This window comes from Nannospalax galili, unplaced genomic scaffold, assembly GCF_000622305.1.
Source record: "Nannospalax galili isolate Female #2095 unplaced genomic scaffold, S.galili_v1.0 scaffold217, whole genome shotgun sequence".
In the NCBI taxonomy this organism is placed as follows: Eukaryota; Metazoa; Chordata; class Mammalia; order Rodentia; family Spalacidae; genus Nannospalax; species Nannospalax galili.
In genome coordinates this window covers 3644913-3664657 of record NW_008340643.1, presented here as the reverse complement: position 1 = coordinate 3664657, position 19745 = coordinate 3644913, and the positions used below count along the sequence as shown (strand labels likewise).

Sequence of the window (19745 nt, the reverse complement as noted above, 5' to 3'; positions counted from 1 at the left end):
TAATTGAAACATGTAATTAAACCCTTGGTCTGTTTGGTCATATCAGTATAGTCATAAGAACAACTGACTTTTAATACTGATTTTTCTGGGAAGGATTATTTAACTTCATTATACTGTATATTATTGCTATAAAATTGATGGGAAATACAGTTAATAAAAATCTGAGATACAGGCAATTACATTTTCTTTTTGTTGAAAATCAAGAGTTGCACATGGTGGTGCACATATTTAATTTCAGCACTCCAGAGGCAAAGGCAGGTTGTGACTTCAAGCCTAGCCTGGTTTACACCTTGAGTTACAGCGTTCCAGGCCACCCAGGGTTACATAGTGAGATCCTGCCTGAAAAAAAAAAAAAAAAAAAAGGAAAAGGAATGGAGAAAATCAGAATTATAGGGTTGTGCTCTTATTTGTTACAAAATGCAAATCTATTAGAGAAAATAAGAGCATATTAAAAAGTAAAATATAGTATTGGTTTATGTAAAATGAATAATTTTGTTGTTTGTATTACTTCAAATTTTCTTATTGTGCTAAAATACTGAAGCAGATTTAGTTTCACAAGACAGTAAAAAAACTGTATGATTTGGTGTTATGGTGTTGAGAAAACAAAATCAAGAGTCCTGTAAGTATATATTTTATGCTCAGGTGATGGAAATCTTCAATACAAATTGGTTCAAAAGATAAATTACACTTGATTAATTCTTATGTAAATGTTTTAAAATTATTGAAAAATAATCTGGAAAATGTTTTGTCTTTACATTGCAATACATTAATTTTTGAGGTTGTGGTTAGGAAAAATATTTGCCAAAAATATAGTCAAGAGAAATGAGGACTTGGAGCTGCTCAAAAAGCTTCTGCTATCCACTTCATCTTAAGACTAAATGTTGATTTTTGCAAGCATAAGACATCTATTATTCATGGAGCTCATTTAGCATATTATTCATTTGTGGAGTTCATGTAGCATCTTATCCAGGAGCCTATATTACATCTGAGCTAGTGCCTTATAGCACAAATATTGCTTTGTTTGTTGGGTGTTTATTTCTGTTGCATAACTAGAGTTTTATAATGGGTATCTTTATCGTAGTTGGGATTGTGTGCTGTATTTTTTACTGTATTCTTACAAATGTAAATAAGGTGAATAATGGCAAGCAGCATTTTAAAAATTTAACTGCAATTAAACACAAATGGAACATGAAATATAATATTAAGAATATAGACGATGATGGAGTACTTTATAATGTTATGTCTAAATTATTATATTTTGATGTGAAATTACTATTTTAAGAAAAAAATGCTGCTTTAACACTAATGCACATAAATGCTTAAAAATGAACTTCTTTATTAGGTGACATTACAAATACTGTAATTCCCCTTGACAGAGTTCACTGCTGACTCTTTTGTGTGCCCCTTGTTTCTTTCCTGGTACCTTTGGTATATACAATGTTTATTACATCATGTTGTTGCTTTGCATTTATGTTTCTCTACTTCTTGGCAGGAAATAGATCTTACATATCTTTGCTATGACGCTCCTTGGCAAGATAGATTCAAAGACAGCATTCATACAATTTTTGTTGAGTGCTAGAGTGCAAGGGTGACAGATATTAGAAAGATCCCAAATTATTAGATTTATCATTTGATCTTATTCTCTCTGTCATTAAGGCCTTCAGAGGATCCCTTAAAACAACTCCTTTCATTCTACAAACTTCTACCTAGCCACATCTTTGTTTTCACCACTTTATTTAAAACAAACAAACAAACAAACAAAAAAAACCAGCTTCTTCAGACTGTTAACCTCCACTACCTCTCCATATCCACTCCTGAATGTTTCCTTTGCCTCATTATTCCACCAAAACATCTACTACCAAGGTCACGAGGAATTTTATGTTGTTAAAATGAACATAATTCAGAGTCCTTGATTTTTCTGCTGTCTGCAGCATCGGACATGCATGATTACTCCTTGAAATGCTTTTTATACTTGCACCCAGGACTCTGTCCCACTCAGATTTTATTCTCTCCTCTTCCTAAATTCACATGCATATTTCAGAGCTAAGAAAAAAATATCATTTCTTCAATGACACACTCCTTATTCATTTTTTTTCTCTAGGTTCTTCATGGCTGGGTGTAGTGGTGTACACCTTTAAAGCCAGCATGAAGGAGGCAGAGGCAGGCAAACCTCTGTGAATTCTAGACCAGCCTGGTCTACAGAGTGAGTTCCAGGCCAGCCAAGATTACGTAGTGACACCCTGTATCTGAAAAAATGTCCTTCATGACATATCAATTATGGTCAAATAAGTATTAAATTAGTTGATTGACATGTCTTTCTTTGAGGGAAATTAAATGTAAATTTCATGAGAGTAAGGACACTTTTCTGTGGTGGTGTGATTTTCTTTACTTCTGGCATCTCCAGACTCAGAATAGTGCCTTAAACACAGCAACTACTTGGAATGTTTGTCAGCTTGTTAAGAAAACAAGGATTTTCCTTGTGCACTGGACCAAAAAGGATCCAAGGAACACGTCAGTTTTCTATTTTCAGAGTTTTTTTTTTCCCTTCCTGTCTTTCCATCTAAGGCAGTATTATCATCCTGCCCCATTCTTTTTTTATTTTTTTTAAACCAAGTTGAGCTTTACAAAGCTGTTTGGTAGGCAAATCAGAACTATAAGTCCTGTTTCCTGATTACTTTCCTAGAAATATTTCCCTGGGTAGAATGATGATGTCTGTTGAAACACCAGTAAACTGCTCCTTTTTCCAAAGTGGTTGCTCCCTCCTTCTCCCCATTTTTTCCTCTCTGCATGCTAAAATCATTAAGTTTAAACATAATAAATAGCACCCGAGAAACAAAGTTCTCGTTCACACTTGCCAAAGGTCTTTAAAAAAACGTGCAGAAAAAATTTCCATAAGTCTGACATACTTCTGAATGCCCACAAGAAAAGATTTCCTCTGGAGTCTGAGAGGAAGGTACCTATATACACATCTGTTCTAAATATTGTAGGCAATATTTTCATGAAAATGAGTATAGTAAGGAATGGTTAAGTTCTAAGCTTGCCATACATGCCCATCAAACTCCCCACACACCAGACAGAAAAATTACTTGCAGATGGTTGACGGCATCTCTAGGAAAACATCCTGGGGTTATTTAAGGTAGAGAAATACATACTTGAAGAGGAAGAAAAACGGAATTAAATGGAAAGTCAGTCATTTTTGAAGGAGAATGAAAATATAACTGAATCCAACAAAATAAGTAAGGATGAGCACTTTGATCTTTAATGCCACATTTAAAAATTTGCTTTTGATAAAAGACCTTCGGAAAATATGGGCTCATAAATATTTTGTTGGCCTGATTATTTAAGAATGGGCTATAATAAAACTTACAAATAATAAAAATCCAGCATAAACTTTGAATTGGGCATTGTCTTTAAATCTGTTTAGTTTCATTAATGAAAAACACAACCTAGTTAGTTAAATACTTTTTTCTGTTGTTTGTTTGTTTTTGGTCTTTTGAGACAGGGTTTTCCTGTAGTCCCAGCTGGCCTGGAACTCACTATGTAAACCAGGTTGGCTTCGAACTCACAGAGTTCTGCCAGCCTCTGCCTCCCCAGTGCTGGGATTAAAGGTGTGTGCCACCATACCTGGCGTTAAATACCTTTTCTAAATATAAGCCACATCTTCCTTTCCTATGCTTTCTTAAAATGATCTACACTTGAAATGAGCAGTAACAAAATAAATGAAAAGGACATTGTCAAAAATTATACAGTGGTTTTAACACTTTATTACAAGGCTAATATTTTTGAACCAAATTATTATTATTATTATTATTATTATTATTATTATTATTGAGACAGGGTCTCCCTGTAGCTACAGCTGACCTGGAACCCCTATGGAGACCAGGCTGGCCTCAAACTCACAAATGTCTGCCAGCCTCTGCCTCCCAAGTGCTGGGATTAAAGGCATGTGCCACCACGCCCGGCTTCCAAATTATCTTTTTTATAAACATTCTAGAAGAGAAGAAATGACATGAATTTGAGAACTCAGGCTTTTCTTATCTTAAATATTGATGATAAGCAAAGGCAATTACTTGAGAGAGGTGTGGGAGGAATGAAGAATTAAAATGGTTTAAATGATAAGTGGCAAAAGAATTCTGGGACCTCCTTTGGGAGACTCTGGAGGGTATAAGTCAAAGTTTGCTAAAATATGTTGGCCTATTGTTATACTCAGCATGAATACAGAGCTGGGCAAGTAGGATAACAGAGGTGTGCAAACATGTGGTTGAATGCATATAGTCCTTAAGTTAGCTGCAAATTAAAACAATTTAGTTTTTCAAAAAGCTTACTAAAGCAGTATCTTGAAAACCCTACCAATATATGGAAGACAGTAACCTTTCATCGTGAAAAGGACAAAGGTTAAGATCAACTGAAGAGTCACATTTATAAACAAATGACACCCTGGAATAATTTTACAACTTCTTTGCTATATTTTTCTCTTTGGAATCATATTCTTGAAGCTAGTAAGAAAGTTAGAGATGAAAAATTTAAGAAACACCAGTTAATTTTTTAGGATCTTGCAGACACCCAGTCCATAAATATGTTTCTAGTTCTTAACCCACTTCTTTTTACCCCACATCATAGTGTTTCAGCAATAGACCACGAAAAAAATCCATTCGTGTTTCTTCAGAAATAATTTAATCTAGACATGTACGATTTCTGTACTTTTTGTTTAAATGTCTTTCCAGCGATTCCGCATCTCTTGCAAAATACTGTTAGGGCTATGTTAAAAAACAAACAATCAAACAACAAAAAAAAACCAATGGAAACTTAAGACATAAATTGTGGATGAAGCTCTGTGTTTGCAGTCCTTTGTCTTAAAAACAATGGAAAGAAGCCGGGCATGGTGGTGCATGCCCTTAGTCCCAGCACTCAGGAGGCAGAGGCAGGTGGATCTCTGTGAGTTCAAGGCCAGGCCAGCCTGGTCTACATAGCGAGTTCCAGGCCAGCTGGGACAACAGGGAGACCCTGTCTCAAAAAGACAAAAAGAAAGAAAACCAATTTTTACATTTATATGACAGGGTGAGTTCTTTATAAAAAATGCTAGGTTGTCATATTGACATTTTTAGTTGGAGGGATACTGTTTCTATTATTTGTTGTAATGTATCCAGTTATTGACATTATCAGGATATAGTTTTAGTCATCTGCTCTTAAACAATATTGAACATAACACTTGACATTTTCTATCTGTAGGGTTCTATTTTCTTCCATGATTTCTGGAAAAAAATGTTTACAATGATTTTGGTAATCCCACAAGTATCTTGGAGTATAGAACACCATGCACTAATGGTTCTACTTAGTTCTTATTACTATGATTTGGAATTTTATCACAAATGTAATTTACTTTAGAAATGGACAACATGTGGTTTTTCTGCAAGATAAAAATGGAAAATGAAGAATGAAGAAGACATTAAACAAGTCAACTGTGGGTCAGGCTTCAACTTCAAAAAGAGTTTTTCCAAGATATTTGGAACATACAATGCAAAGAAATTTCTATTATTGTTACTTGGGCGTTTAAGCAGAGCTACAAAAGTCCGTTTCAGTATTTTTCAAAATGGGTTTTATCAAGTATTAGTTCTACTGGAAAATTAGTAGGTACTAAGTGTCCAAAAAGAAACAAAGAAGTTTTGATGTACAAATATATTTGGGAAGCACTAGGTATAGTTCAAACTCAACAAGGTACTTAAAGCTGTTAGTATGCTAATGTACATTTATTAATGTCCAGGAGGAGTATAAAATATGCAGAGATTTCCAGTCATATTTAACCACAAATTTTCTTTAATGGACTTTTAAAACTAGTGATCTGAAGATCATACTTAGGAAAATGTTGGATTACTTAAGCTGTATTGTGATTTGAAAGCTAATACTAACAACTCTATTATGTTACCCAACTTATTCTTATTACATTTTTCATAGGGGGGAAATATATTCAAATTTCAACTAGGGATCCATTAGGATCATACTTTGCTCTAAAGGATGTCATGATTAGGTCCTTTTTTATTGTAGGATAGAATACATAATCACAACCTCATACCATTTTTGCTCAGAAAATGTGCTAAGCATGAATAAATGTAAGTATATATCTTTGGGGCATGTTAACAAAAAAGTTTAAGTACATCTTTCCAGAGGAATAATTTCACATGTTCTTTGAACTTAAGATAACAATCTCTATGTTATATAATATTTCTGACTTTGATTTTCTAGTATCTGTTTCTGTAAATTGGTTCATAAGTTAGCCAACTTCTCAACAGCATCCTGGACATTCTTTACTTTTGGATGTTATGTGGTGCAGTGCAGGATGCAGAGTAGCATTCTTATCCTTTACCTATTAGATGCCGGTATGATTCCCCCATACCTGCCCTGCCATGACTGTCCATCTGGAAGTCTATCAAAAATTGTTATGTGAAAACGTCTCAATGTCAAGAGCCCTGAAATGAATATTTCTGTATGAAACTGTGTGTTTTGACAACGCAGTGGAGATCTTTTTTAAACGTTGGAACCTCATTTAATTTTATGTCTTATAGAGTTTATAATGAGTAAAAGATTATATAAGCGTAATAATTCATCTGTAAACCTAGAAATGTACAGCCAATTTTGAAAGAGATGTACCCTAGCTCAGAAAAATGTTATTGAATAGGTTAATGCTGTTGTAATGAAATGCTTCTTTTAATTAAAATTAAAAAAATGTTAAATTTCCTCTGATGGGTAGTGCTCATTCAGAAGACGATTGCTAAATTGGTTTCTATTCTCGACTTTACCATTCTATCTATATAGGAAGCACTATTTCATCTAGATCATACCATTCCAATGATAGGTTCACTTGGAAGTTTTCTTTATTTTTCTAGTAGGTGCCTCACATTGGTTATTTAGCTCAGTTATCTTTCTATTTTATATACATATAAACAGTCTAGAGTCTTATAAAAAGTTTATTTTTGCTAATTTTCTGCTTTTCTATGATTTGTTTCCTTGAATTCTTTCAGAGTAAGCATTTCTTCCAAGGTTATATTTTTAAAGAGCTTCCAACTCTTATATATTTTGCACATAGTTTTCTCTTTTTATGTTATAGCAACTCATCTAAACTTTAAGGAAGTGTGAATGCTGACCTCTTCTGATCTTTGAAGTTGAGAGATTGTAACTGGTCCTTCTGGCACAGCAGATGACCTGGTGATTTCTCTGGTGGAGTTTAAGACCAGGTAAACACAGTTTACAGTACTGCTAGTTGTGTGAATATTCTTTCTACTACTTTAGCAAAGCCAAACCAAAATTAAAAAGTTATGTTTATAGTTCCTTTAATTGCTATAATTTAAATAGTTGGTTATTGGCTTAGTAGAGAGACCAAGCATGAAGGTATACTTTCAAGTTTTTTGTCCCTTACAAAGTCCTTCAACATGAAGGAAATAAGTACTCATGTGATTCACCAGCATTTGAAATTCTTGGCTCATTTTATTTACAAGCAGTAATCACTCATTATGCCATTTAGGCACCGTTTCTTGGGCACATGCTATGAGACAAGAATTGTGCTTAAGTAGCTGACATCCGTTGTCTCATTTAGCCCCTTTGAATCCACTATGAGTAGTACTGCCATTTCACTTTTACCGATTAAAAAGCTGAAGAATAAGGATGTGAGGTCTCAATCAAACTCCAGTTCAAGCTGCTATTAAAGACCAAGCTGCAACACCAAATTCAAGTCTATTTGACTTTAAAACTAATGATTTTCTATTTCCATAAGTAAAACTGTACAAATTAAGAAAGAGAATCTTCCCTAGATGGTTACTCTCATTTTCATATTAGGAACATACTATTTTCTATTTTTATGTTAAAAAACTGCTGAACTGCTTTTCCATCAGTTACATGGTACCTTATCATCTTTAGCTTGATATTAGAAATTATTTTGTGACACTGATAAATGGACACTATAAAAATGTTTTAAACTAATCCGAAAGGATAATTCCTATGTGTATAGTACTTATGTCATATTTCTGATACATTAAATTCTATAGTTATTTCTTTTTTAGGAATAATACCTCCTACTTGAGCGTAGACATATCCTGTGGATAGTATCACAATTTATTTTTTTCTCTAGGATAGTTAATGAAACAATCCTTGACTTCTATCTACTAAGAAAAATTTTTTATATTCAAAAGTGACAAAAAAGATGGCAGGCATCTATTCAGAAGTAAAAGAAGTATAAATTTATTCTGTGTATTTGATCCTTTAGGGAAGGTTTGAAATAATGCTACTATAATTTCATTGCCTAAAAGAATGATTTTATAAGGCAAGAAGAAAGGTAATGTTGAAGTATGATGAAAAAAAACCTCTGCCACCTACAGACACCATTCTCATTTCACATTGGTAAAACTCAGCTTATTATTGGTAAAACTCAGTTTATTATTTATGTCATTGCCACTGGCCTTTCGTCATGTCAGTGTAGGTCTTTCCAGTCATTTACTATTTAATTGGATAAAAAGGACAAGGTATTTGGTTTTCTCTTATCCCTATGAGTTAAGTTGAAAATTTCCAGGTATAGTCTAGATATTAAGCTTATTTAATGCACAATATGTACAAGCAACATTATGAGAATTTCCAAAATAATGCATTTATTTACTTTTGTTAAGGTACCAGATTTTTAACAAACCAGAAAACGTCTAGATTCCTGTTTCCCAACTTATAATGTTCTTGTGATACTTTAAAATTGTTTTCCTCTTTTTCCTAGAAAATATGACCACTTATGGCCACACTGCACCTATTTTTTTTTAGCAGAATGTCTATGCATTGAAATGCACTAAAATGGAATAGAAAGGGCAGGAAACCCACTAACAGGCGAAGCCGATGGAAAATATTACTTCTCTAAAGAGTTGCCAAGCAACTGATTTCATCAAATTGAACTTTTGCCTTTGAAGTCTGAGACGATGAGACCAAATTGCTAAAGCGATTTAATTCTATTTTATCTTTCCTATTTTCACATTAAAGTTTCTATGTAATAATGACAATAATGAAAATTAATATCGAATGTACTGGGTACTAAGGCAATTTACAATGCGATGTCATTAAACTCTCACAAAAACTCTATGAGGCAGAAATCATCTTCATTTAACAAATGAGAAAATTGAGGCCCACAGAAGTATCTTCAGGGTCATTCTGGAGTAGTTAATTGATAGGCAGGATCAGTGAACACAGCGGATGCTACACTGAATTAGACAATTATTATTATTTTCTTTTTAAATTGAATTTTTGCAAATTTCATAAATAAATCTTGATCAGATTTAGACTCCCTCTCCTATCTGTACCTCCTTAGCCTCCCAGATTTCATGTATTCTGTCATATATGTCAAGGCTGATTGAGTCAAGTGCATATTTTAATTATATGTAGGTAGCTAATATCACGGGTAGGGTGAACAAACATCCATGGAGACTTAATTTTAGCTCTATTACTTAGTAGCTGGGTCATAAATTATTTAACCTCTCAGTATTTCAGATTTTTAATGTACAAAATAGAGATTTCACTAGTATATACCTCATGGTATTGTGGGGAGGTTTAAATGGGCTAATGCCTTTTAAATAGTTAAAATAGTGCTTGAGGTCCATAAACACTCCACAGGCATTATTTACTTATCTTTTAGAACTGCCCACTGTCCATCCTTATTTATATAACTGATTATGTGAATAACTGTACTTTAAACTCACTCTTTTAAAACTAGAGACTAGATAATATAAGAACGTTTGGCTAAGTCATCATGCTTTATAACACATAGCTAGGGTATTTTCAGATATTTGTAGTTAAATATGTGCTTCCTTATCACTATTTGTGATGGTTAATACTGTCAACTTGACAGGGTATAGAATCACCTAGGGAACAAACCTCTGGGCCTGTCTGTGAGGGATTATCTAGATTAGGCAAAAGGAGGTGGCGATATTGTCCCTAAATGTGGTGGCACCATTTCATGGTCTTGGGTCTCATGATTCTCAAAATCTACCTAGGATTTTCTAAATCTTTCTAATTTTTGTTTTGTTTGAGAGAAGTTTTTTCCAGTATACTAGGCTGACCGAGAACATTCTCTATAGATCTGGCTGAGCTTGAACTCACAATCCTTAAGCCACAACATCCAGAGTGTTCGGATTATAGGTGTGTTCCATTCCACTTGGCCTCTATTCCACTAATCTTAACTCTAAGCTTTCCTTGAGTAAATAGGTAATGTGGCGAGTTAATGGAGAGTGGTGATGGCTAAATTTACATACTTGAAAATAAGAGTATTTGTGACTAAGAACTAAACTGAACATTCTAATATAAATAACTTATATATTGCATCTGAGGTATCACATAGAACTAAGTTAAATTACTATCATTCATAGAAAATACAAAATGTGAACCTTTTTAAATTTTAGCTTTTTTAAAATAGGTTTCAAAAGGATGGTGTATTTCAATACTATTATTTTCAAATAGAAGAGAATCGTGTTAATAGTTGGTCTGTCCATGTAATGGAACTACTTGACAGGTCAAATACATAGGTTACTTGGGAAAATATGAAGTCCTCTGTCTTGAAAGCTTTTGGGTTTAGACTTATATAAACTCTAAAATTTATGTTTTGAGAAATACCAGGTATTTAATGGGGATGACAGGCATCTTGAAACCCTAGATGATGACTGTTCATCATTCAAAACCTAACATAAATGCATGTTTGTTTATTTGACTTCACGGGCTTCAATTCATCAGCTCTATAGCACTTCTTACACATTTCCCTACTTACCTGAAGTTAATGCGATACAGATTTCTTATAGTCATTCTTACCTTTTGGGCTATGTATACCTTACAGGTAAAATTTAAATTTTATTCATCTTTGTGTCCCCACTGCCCAGATGATTTTATGAATGTATTCAACAAATACTAGTTGAATAAGTTAACTAATTAGTCATGGGGAAAATTATGGGAAGACATTTCCTATAACTGATAGGTAGGCTCCATTATTTAAGATCTGATTTCAAAAAAGTAAATACATAATTACATTAAGCTGTTAGTTACTTGGAACAATCTTCAGGTTGTACCTAAACATCTCCCTGAAACTATCTACAATTATTCGCATTGAAGATTTAAATTAAATCAAACTACTATGCAGTAGTATTATATTTTTAAGTTCAATAATTAAAGAGAACTTTGTTTACTTTTTCCTCCCTCCCTCTTTTTACTTTCTTCTTAGCGATTACAAAACTATATCAAGTATCTAAAGGAAAATATCTCAAGGTTTTATAAATTTTCTAAAAATGTTAGAGGTTCTATTTTATAGGGGGAGATATGATTTGTGGAACATGATGGAACTATAGGTCCTTTAAACTACAGTCTGAAAGGATTAAAAGTTTAAAAGCTCTTCAAGTAAGAACCTAACCTAGTGAATATATTTTATAAGATCATGAGTAATTAATGAATGACATTTAGTGATAATTTTCCCTTCAATAAAACACTCATCTATTTTGTGTAGAAAATAGCCAGAAAATTCTAGGATACGAAAGAAATAAGAGCAGATGTACTTATAGCCCATCTAATAACCAGTGGTGAATATATACTTGTGGAATAAATAAAACTCATATTATTTCTTGGGTAAGGAAGGGGAAAGGTAACAAAGACAACACAGCTCTATACTTCAAGGTTACAATATAACTGCATAGAAAAAGAAAGCACCAATATGTTCACTATACGACAGTTCGAAATAAGTGCAACAGTAGTAGCACAATTAAGAAGTTGTGTTAAAATATCATTACTTACTCTTATGATGAAGACTCATATGCACAGAGAACACAAAGAAAGATATGTATATTCATATTACTTTTAACATTTTTATTATGTTTATTATTAATATTTCTCTATGTGTGGGTGTGCAGGTATACATATGTGGAGGTTAGCGGACAGCTTTGGGGAGTTGGTTCTTTTCTTCTTCTGTGGGTTCTAGGGATCCGAACTCAGGTTGTCAGGATTGTACAGCAAATCCATTTACCTACTGAGCTATCTCACTGGCCCTGATTTCTATTCTTTAGGATGTTTTTGTCAAAAAATTCCATATATAATTATTACCAAATAACTGTAGAGAAATTAGGTATGTGTAAGAAGAAATGACTCCTATTTAACGAACAGAGGAAGGAGCCAGTCTGAATTATCCAGGAACCATTCTATCTTTTCGCAAAATATATGCTCCATTCTCTAAATGGTTAATTTGAAATTGGGAAGGGAAAGCACAGTCTTCTAATTAAATTCACTTGATTTACTACTTTAGGCATTTTCACCTGCAAATATTGCAGACACATTATACTAATTTTAACTTTTTGTGATTGGATTATTTTCTTGGTTATGCATGGAAAAGCAAGAGACAGCAAGTAGGAAAATTCTGAGGTACATAATAACTTTAGGCTCACTTATGCCTTAAATATAGTTTATCCCTCCTTTCTAGTTAAAATCTTCCCCTACTTAAACATAAGATTAATTGTACAGCTTCTTAAAATAATATAAACTCTGAGATCATATTTCCCCAGAAAAGCCTATCTGAAATAATCTTTTAAAGTCTCTTATAATTAAGAAAATTATTTTACTTCAAAATAATGTTAAAATATTTCTTAAATTTATAAAATGACTTATTCTAATTTTGTAACACTTAACACAGAAGAAATACATATAAAGTTGAGATTTTCATACACCATTCTGAGTTATAATGTTACACATTCTTTGGAAAATCTAGAATGATTTTTAATATCATGTATCATATTGTTGATATTGCACTTAGAAGTATATGATGGACTCTAAAGGTTCATAAACAATCAAGTACTTTTCACAGCCCAAAAGTCTATGAAAGGAAATTGAAATGCGCATACCAGATACATATTCCTATATAAACGTAAGGGAAGAACGCTTACCATAAGTTGGTGTGCTTTCTCGTCTTCCTTGACTACTTGATCTTCCTTTTTCATATTCATAGCAATACAAGACAGTATCTTCTTCAACAATATTAAATCTCTTTCGATATTCCTGATCCAGAAATGAATTTGGGGATTCAGATCCCTTATGCACTGGCTTGCCCACCATATGCCCTCTGAGGTCTTCACAAGGAAGGTTTCCTTTCTCATCCCTAAAACAAAGTAAAAGCAGTGGAGATGGATGTAGGGAAGTGTTAAGTAGGTACATGTGTCAGAGGGGCCTAAAATACTAATAACATCCTTTCCACACAATGTATCGTCCAATCTTTACAAGCTTTCTTTGAGAATCATAGGGTAATTTTAAAATTATTTGCTTTTTGCCCCAAATAAGAATAATAAGGCTCAGTGGTTAAATGACTTGCCTCAGTATTATATAGCTAATAAAAAAAAGACTTAGAATTGAGCAATAGAGCCTCTACTTTCTGCTCTAGTCCATTTTTCACTGTCTTGTCATACAAAGAAAATAATTTTAGAACATAAATTGATTATAATTTTCAAGATACTAGGTGTGGAGCCGAATGTGGTGGTGCAAGCCTTTAATCCCAGCACTTAGGAGGCAGAGGCAGACGCAGATGGATCTTCGTGAGTTCAAGGCCAGCCTGGTCTACATAGTGAGTTCCAAGACAGCTGGAGCTACAGGGAGATCCTATTTCAAAAAGACCAAAAAAAAAAAAAGATACTAGGTGTCATGTTAATAATTTAACTATATGGTCTTCTGCCTATTTACTTAATTGATTCTTGGTAGAATGTGTTTCTGAAAACAAAGATGCTTATAAGATCATATTGCCGAAATAAAGGGAAACACGACAGTCTTGTGAGCAATAGTAGCACTATATAATTTAGGACTGTAAGAAATTCAAAGAGCAGGTTATTAGTGAAAATGAATTTTAATAATGAGGGTTACTCTAAGTATTTAAACTCTACATATCTCCCCAAAGAGTAAAAAATGTATTTATGGAACTTATTCTAAATGGCTAAGTCAAAATCACATATGAGGAAAGTTTGTTATGGAGAGAGGGTGGAAAATATGATAAAATGCTGAATTTAGGGATATATCAAATTCATTTTTCATCTTTAATACTTTAAGGAGAAAAAGTTCTTAATTGTGAGATTCTCAAAGCCCATTATTTTATCCCAGTAACAGGGGATTGAGCTTATAATGAAAGATTCCATCTAGGATTGGTTAAATTGCATCTTGTTAATCTTATAAGCTGTTTCACTGGTTACCTGTGAAATTTTTGTTAGAAAAGCTTATCTTCTACAACATTACTATGAATGTAAATGCAATGTTTTGTCACTTATGTCTCACTGTGTTTCACTGGTTACAGTTATTCCTAGTTTTAAATGTTTTCCAGTTGCCCTAAACAGTGTTATAAATCAGTTCTATCAAATGAGAAAAAATTAATTTTGTCATGAGAAGACTAAAATAGTACATTTAGAGATTAAATGCATTATATTTTAATTAGGCCCCGCTGCGCTTTATAAAATGGTGAAGTGCTTATAAAAGTATGTTAATTTTGAAATATAAGTCTAAGTCTACCAAAGCTTTGTACTTCTGTATCTGTATGTAAATGCTTAGATGTTCAAATGCAGATATTTTCCTAGTATTTTAAATATATAGCAAGTAATAAACAATATTCTCAAAACTGACTTAATGAGAAGTTTGCTCTGTCAATTTAATCCATCCTTCATCAGGTACAATTGTCATTTATATTATCATTTACTTCGATATATTTTCTAAAACAAAGATACTGCTATTTATAAAAATATAACTATATTACTGGCTCATAGGAAACAAGAAGAAAACGTATAAAATCTAGTATGAATTTTTTTTTAGTTAGTTGAAAGCTTTTCTTGAACTAATTACCTGGTACTTTTTGCTACTGTTAGCTCCCTATCAAAAAGAAACTGACATTCCATCTAGCTTGGAAATGGCCCTAAGGAATTAATGACACAGGGGTAAGGTTACATTTTTCTGTAAATGGGCAGATATCTCTATGAGGTGTGTGATATTAATACTACTGCAGCTGAGATCAGAGGATAATTCAGACCTGTTAGTTCATCATATAACACCAGTATGGACATGCCCTGAGGCAGAAAATTGCAAGGACTGGCATTTTCTATACTATAGTGATAAGGAGAAACAACCTTGTATCAAGAGGGTAGATTTATTAAACATATGTATATGAAATACACTCAAATAGGTAAAATACAGAAATATACAAAACAAATGTCCAGTGGAATGAACTAATATACAGAAGCATGTATGGATAATTATGTATAGAAGTGTGTGAATACGGATGTGCTCATAACATGAATTCCTGAAGAACTCTATGCATTCATTGTAATGTAAAGATTTTTTGTTTTCTTAAAGTTGTATGTATATATATAAACATAATAAACCTATACCTTTGCTTTGGATATAAGGAACAGATTAAAGGAGCATTGCCTTAGTGGTTTTTGTTTACATTTACTGAGACTTTGTGGAGTTAACAAGACAAATTACTGTTAGGCAGGAGAGTTAATAAAAAAATTAATTATTCTATTTCATAACTAAGTATATAAATATTCATTTACATCACAAGGAAAGAAATTTGGTTAAGTACAAAATGTACTATGTATTATAATGAGATTTATTCAGACAAAACACATAATAAAATTGCATCCAAATTCCACATATTCATATATATTAATGTGTTGTTCAGAGAACAAAGCAACATTTACAGTTTTTCCCTAAATGTTTTCAAAGAATGAAATGGAATCACATGAAAAAAAATTCTAGTTGAAAATTAGTCCTCCTTTTTCCTTTAAAGATAATAAAGCTTTAAAAAAACTTCATTTATGATTGTAACTGAACATACACTACCAAAATTCCTATCCTATATAAAAAATTAATTTAGTAAAAACAAAATTTTCAAAAAAGTTGAGTTAGGTTAAGCACTTAATTTTTAAAAATGAGAAAATGTAAAATTTTGCCAAGTCTGTATCTATAGCGATAAGGACAACTGTAAAAAGTTCCGCAAGTTTAAGTCAAATCAAATAACGCAGGGAGTTTAAATGAGGCTGTGGTTCAAAGGAGACTTGATGCATGCATTGTTTTCACTGTTGTATTGAAATACTATGAGTAGATAACTAATAACAACTCCAGATTTACTTAAAATATTCTTTTATTACATAACAAACTAAAAAGTGATATGGTGACACTATTTAATAAAATTTATTGAAATATATTGAACCTTGAAACCATATTGTTAAAAAAAGACCCTTACCTTTCAATTTCTCCCAATATTAAATATTGAAAAAAATCCTGTCAAGCGTTTTGTTGACTTCTGAGTACTGCCTTAGAAATATCTTAACTACTTTCAGAGTACAAAACAGATTATTTAATATTTTGTCTCTGAAATGGATTTTAAATGTTCTAGCTAGGAGATTCTTTATAATATATTCCTCTGTACCTAGGGAAAAGGGACCAAACATTAAAATATTGCAGAGGTTTCACAAAAATCTTTTGATGTTTATCTACATATGAAGCCCTCTGAAGAATATGGTTTCTCAGATAACCATCTGCACTTAAATAAGTCTTTTTCATTATAATGAAAGCAAACCATGAAAGATTCACTTTCTGTTTGGAACAGACATGATTTCATGGCTTCTCATAGAAGGTTATTCAAGAAGACTGATGTTCTCAACAGAACTAAAATGCAACTATTAAGTTTACTAGGATATTGGATGGATTTGTAAATCTAATTAAAAATTGAGCACAGAATGCAAAACATATATTTTACTGAGAAATATCAATAAACAAATTAATCAAAACTCTAGATACTGGTGAGCATTCTTCCTTTTCTTTCTTGTTCTCATAAAAAAATCTCTCTTCTTATCTGCATTTAAGAAAGTATAAATAGCATCTATAATGTCTGTCCACTTAAAAAGCTTTTAAATGCTTTAAGCTACACTGAGATTTCTTGAAGCTTCTGTGTCAAAAAGCTTCTCTTATTATTTACTTTGTAATATAATCCTAGTTGCTATTAAATATTACTTTCCTATTATATGAGATAATTAGTGTAACATGCATAATGAAAGATTAATACAAATTATTATTATCCAAAGTACATTTGTTATAACGAGAATGACTTTCTAGAATGTGTTCAGAATTCTTGATAAAATAGCCAAGGTGTCCCTTAAGAATTGACTTTATAGTTCATAAGTTATTACGTTTGTCTTTAGTTGGTAGCTGCCCAGAACAGTAGTAGTTTATACCTGGGAATATACGGCTCTGCAGGAGGAGGGGGAATGTAGAGATCCTGGAGAGCAGAACTGTCTCTTTTGGTAGGTGTACTGATGGTGCTGGAAGGCGTGGCAACGCTGCTTGTGGGACTTCTAGGTATAAGAGGCTGGTTAAAATGAAAAAGAAAATACATACGCACACAAACAACACAAAACAACAACAACGACATATAATTATCATTTTAAAATGAGCTGTTTATGCAAAGTTCTTGAATGGCTGAAATAAAGAAAAATGTTATTTATCATATGGCTATTCGTTTGAATCACCCACAAAAAATAATGCATCATAGAGGTTTCCATGTGTTTTTCAACTCACCTTTTTCTATTGCTTAACCATCAAAAAGCTATTTATAAAGTGAAAAAAATCATTCAATGCTATAAAGTGAGACTTATCTCACTCATAAGTTACAATTTATTTAAATTAGCTTTGTCAGAATCCCACTTTTGAAAGCTAAGAAAGGATAACTCATAATTAGCTTACTTAAATCCTGACTGACATTTGACAAACCATATCCCTAGGTTAGTAACAATGTCACAGATACTCAGAAACGGTAACAGAAATGGAGTGTGAAAGGTCAACACAAGAGAATATTCTCTATGAAAATGTACTTCTCTGTCAATATAAACATAGGTAGCTGTCCCTTCAAAGTTATTTTATATTACATGTGTGGATGATAAGGTGACATAATCATTTTATCTTTCATAAGCACATATATTTATTCATCATTTAAAATCATCTACAAATCTCATTACAGGTTTGTATTTAAGTGTTGAATAGGAGGTTGCTTTTTAAAGATAGTGTATACACTGAATTAAGCATAACTCAGGATATATAAAGAGCACTCCCACTTCCAAGCTTCAGAGCATTTGAAAATAATCTTGTGGTTTAAGAAATCATCCTAAAGTGAAACCAAAATTTGCAATTTTTGATGTTTATTTTACAGAGCTTATTGATTAACTATACATACAATTAACATTAAGAATAAGAATTTTAAGGCAATCTTGAACACAAAAATAATGATCACAAGATGAATTGCATTTCCACATGACAAAATGGTGCTATTTGAGCCTATATGAAACACTTCTGTTATATCTATATAAACTCACAATTACGGTGACATGCATTTCTGGACACTTGAATAAATGCATATTACAACTATTTTATATTGTGACATTACTTTCATACAGATAATGAAAAATTGTTCAAAAGCCAGGTATAAGTACAAAAGAAATTACAATGTAGGTCATTGGGATAGGCTACATCATTTAGGACCCAGTTAATGATTTTGGCCTTCCCTGTTACACAGCTCACCTTAAGAGCTTGAACTCAAGCATCCTGCCAAAATAATGGTTAAGTTTAAATGTAGGTGAAATCGAAAATAAGAAAAGAGAAGAGGAAAAGGAATGAGAATGTACCAAATCTTCACAGTATTCTATCTCATATGATGCGATAAAAACTTCAGAAGCTTTACATACTAACTGAAGACATTTATGTCATTATGAAAGTATGCAATAAAGACTTAAATGTTTGACAATATTAAATTTTGGAATATAATCCAGTTGAATTATGACTGTCCTATAGAAAGCAAACACTTGGCAATGGGAAATCCTGAGATTATAGATGTCATTAGATGAGTCACTTTTACTGATGAACACCATAAAGCTCAAGGAAATTGAGAAATGAATTCTTGCTAAGGCTGTATTTCATGCATCTATAATAGAATTTGAGTGACATATTCAGTGATACACACACATTCACACATATATGCACATTCATATCCATGTTTCCTATTATATGACTACTAATAATTATTTTATCTGTGTCATTATATTTTGGTTCCAAATACAGATATATCTATAGATAGGGAGTAAAGGAAAACCTTATAGTATATGAATTTATAATATGCTTGAACCAATGAACTATGAAAGAAAAATGAATATTCAGTATTATTTTCTAATGCACTAACAGTGTACTCTTTAAAACATCCAAATACTACAAGTGAACTTGAAACTAATACACACACACACACACACACACACACACACACACGTGTGTGTGTGTGTGTGTGTATGTTTTGTAGACAGGGTCTCCCTGTAGCCTCAACTGGACGGGAACTCACTATGTAGACCAAGCTGGCTTCAATCTCACAGAAATCTGCCTGTCTACTAAGTGCTAGAATTAAAGGCGTTCATCACCAAACATATGCTTTAAGAAATCAATTTAACTTAATGTTTTATTGTCTTTCTTCTATTTTAGGGTTACAAGTTGTAGTTTGAGGATGTCTCACCTTTACTTTGATGATCTATAGAGCTATAAATTATTTTTAACTGTCTTATTTCCAAACAAAAAACAAATGGAACAGTCCTCCATGGTTACAAGCACATTTAAATATGCCTCAAATATGATGTAGAGACTGCGGGGTTTTTTTTTAGTATTAGCAGTATCAATTTCTTTCAAATTGCTATCAC

At 32.5% G+C, this 19745-nt stretch overlaps 1 protein-coding gene across 1 annotated transcript in view; it reads right to left on the bottom strand.

Annotated features, from left to right (window-relative positions):
- Cnksr2 (connector enhancer of kinase suppressor of Ras 2) overlaps positions 1 to 19745 on the bottom strand; it is a 229516-nt gene that overhangs the window by 57203 nt on the left and 152568 nt on the right. Inside the window, exons 10-11 of the mRNA XM_029564782.1 lie at positions 17250 to 17383; positions 12930 to 13141 (exon numbers count right to left, since the gene is read on the bottom strand). Coding sequence (XP_029420642.1) covers positions 12930 to 13141; positions 17250 to 17383 — 346 coding nt within the window. The remainder of the gene's footprint in view (positions 1 to 12929; positions 13142 to 17249; positions 17384 to 19745) is intronic.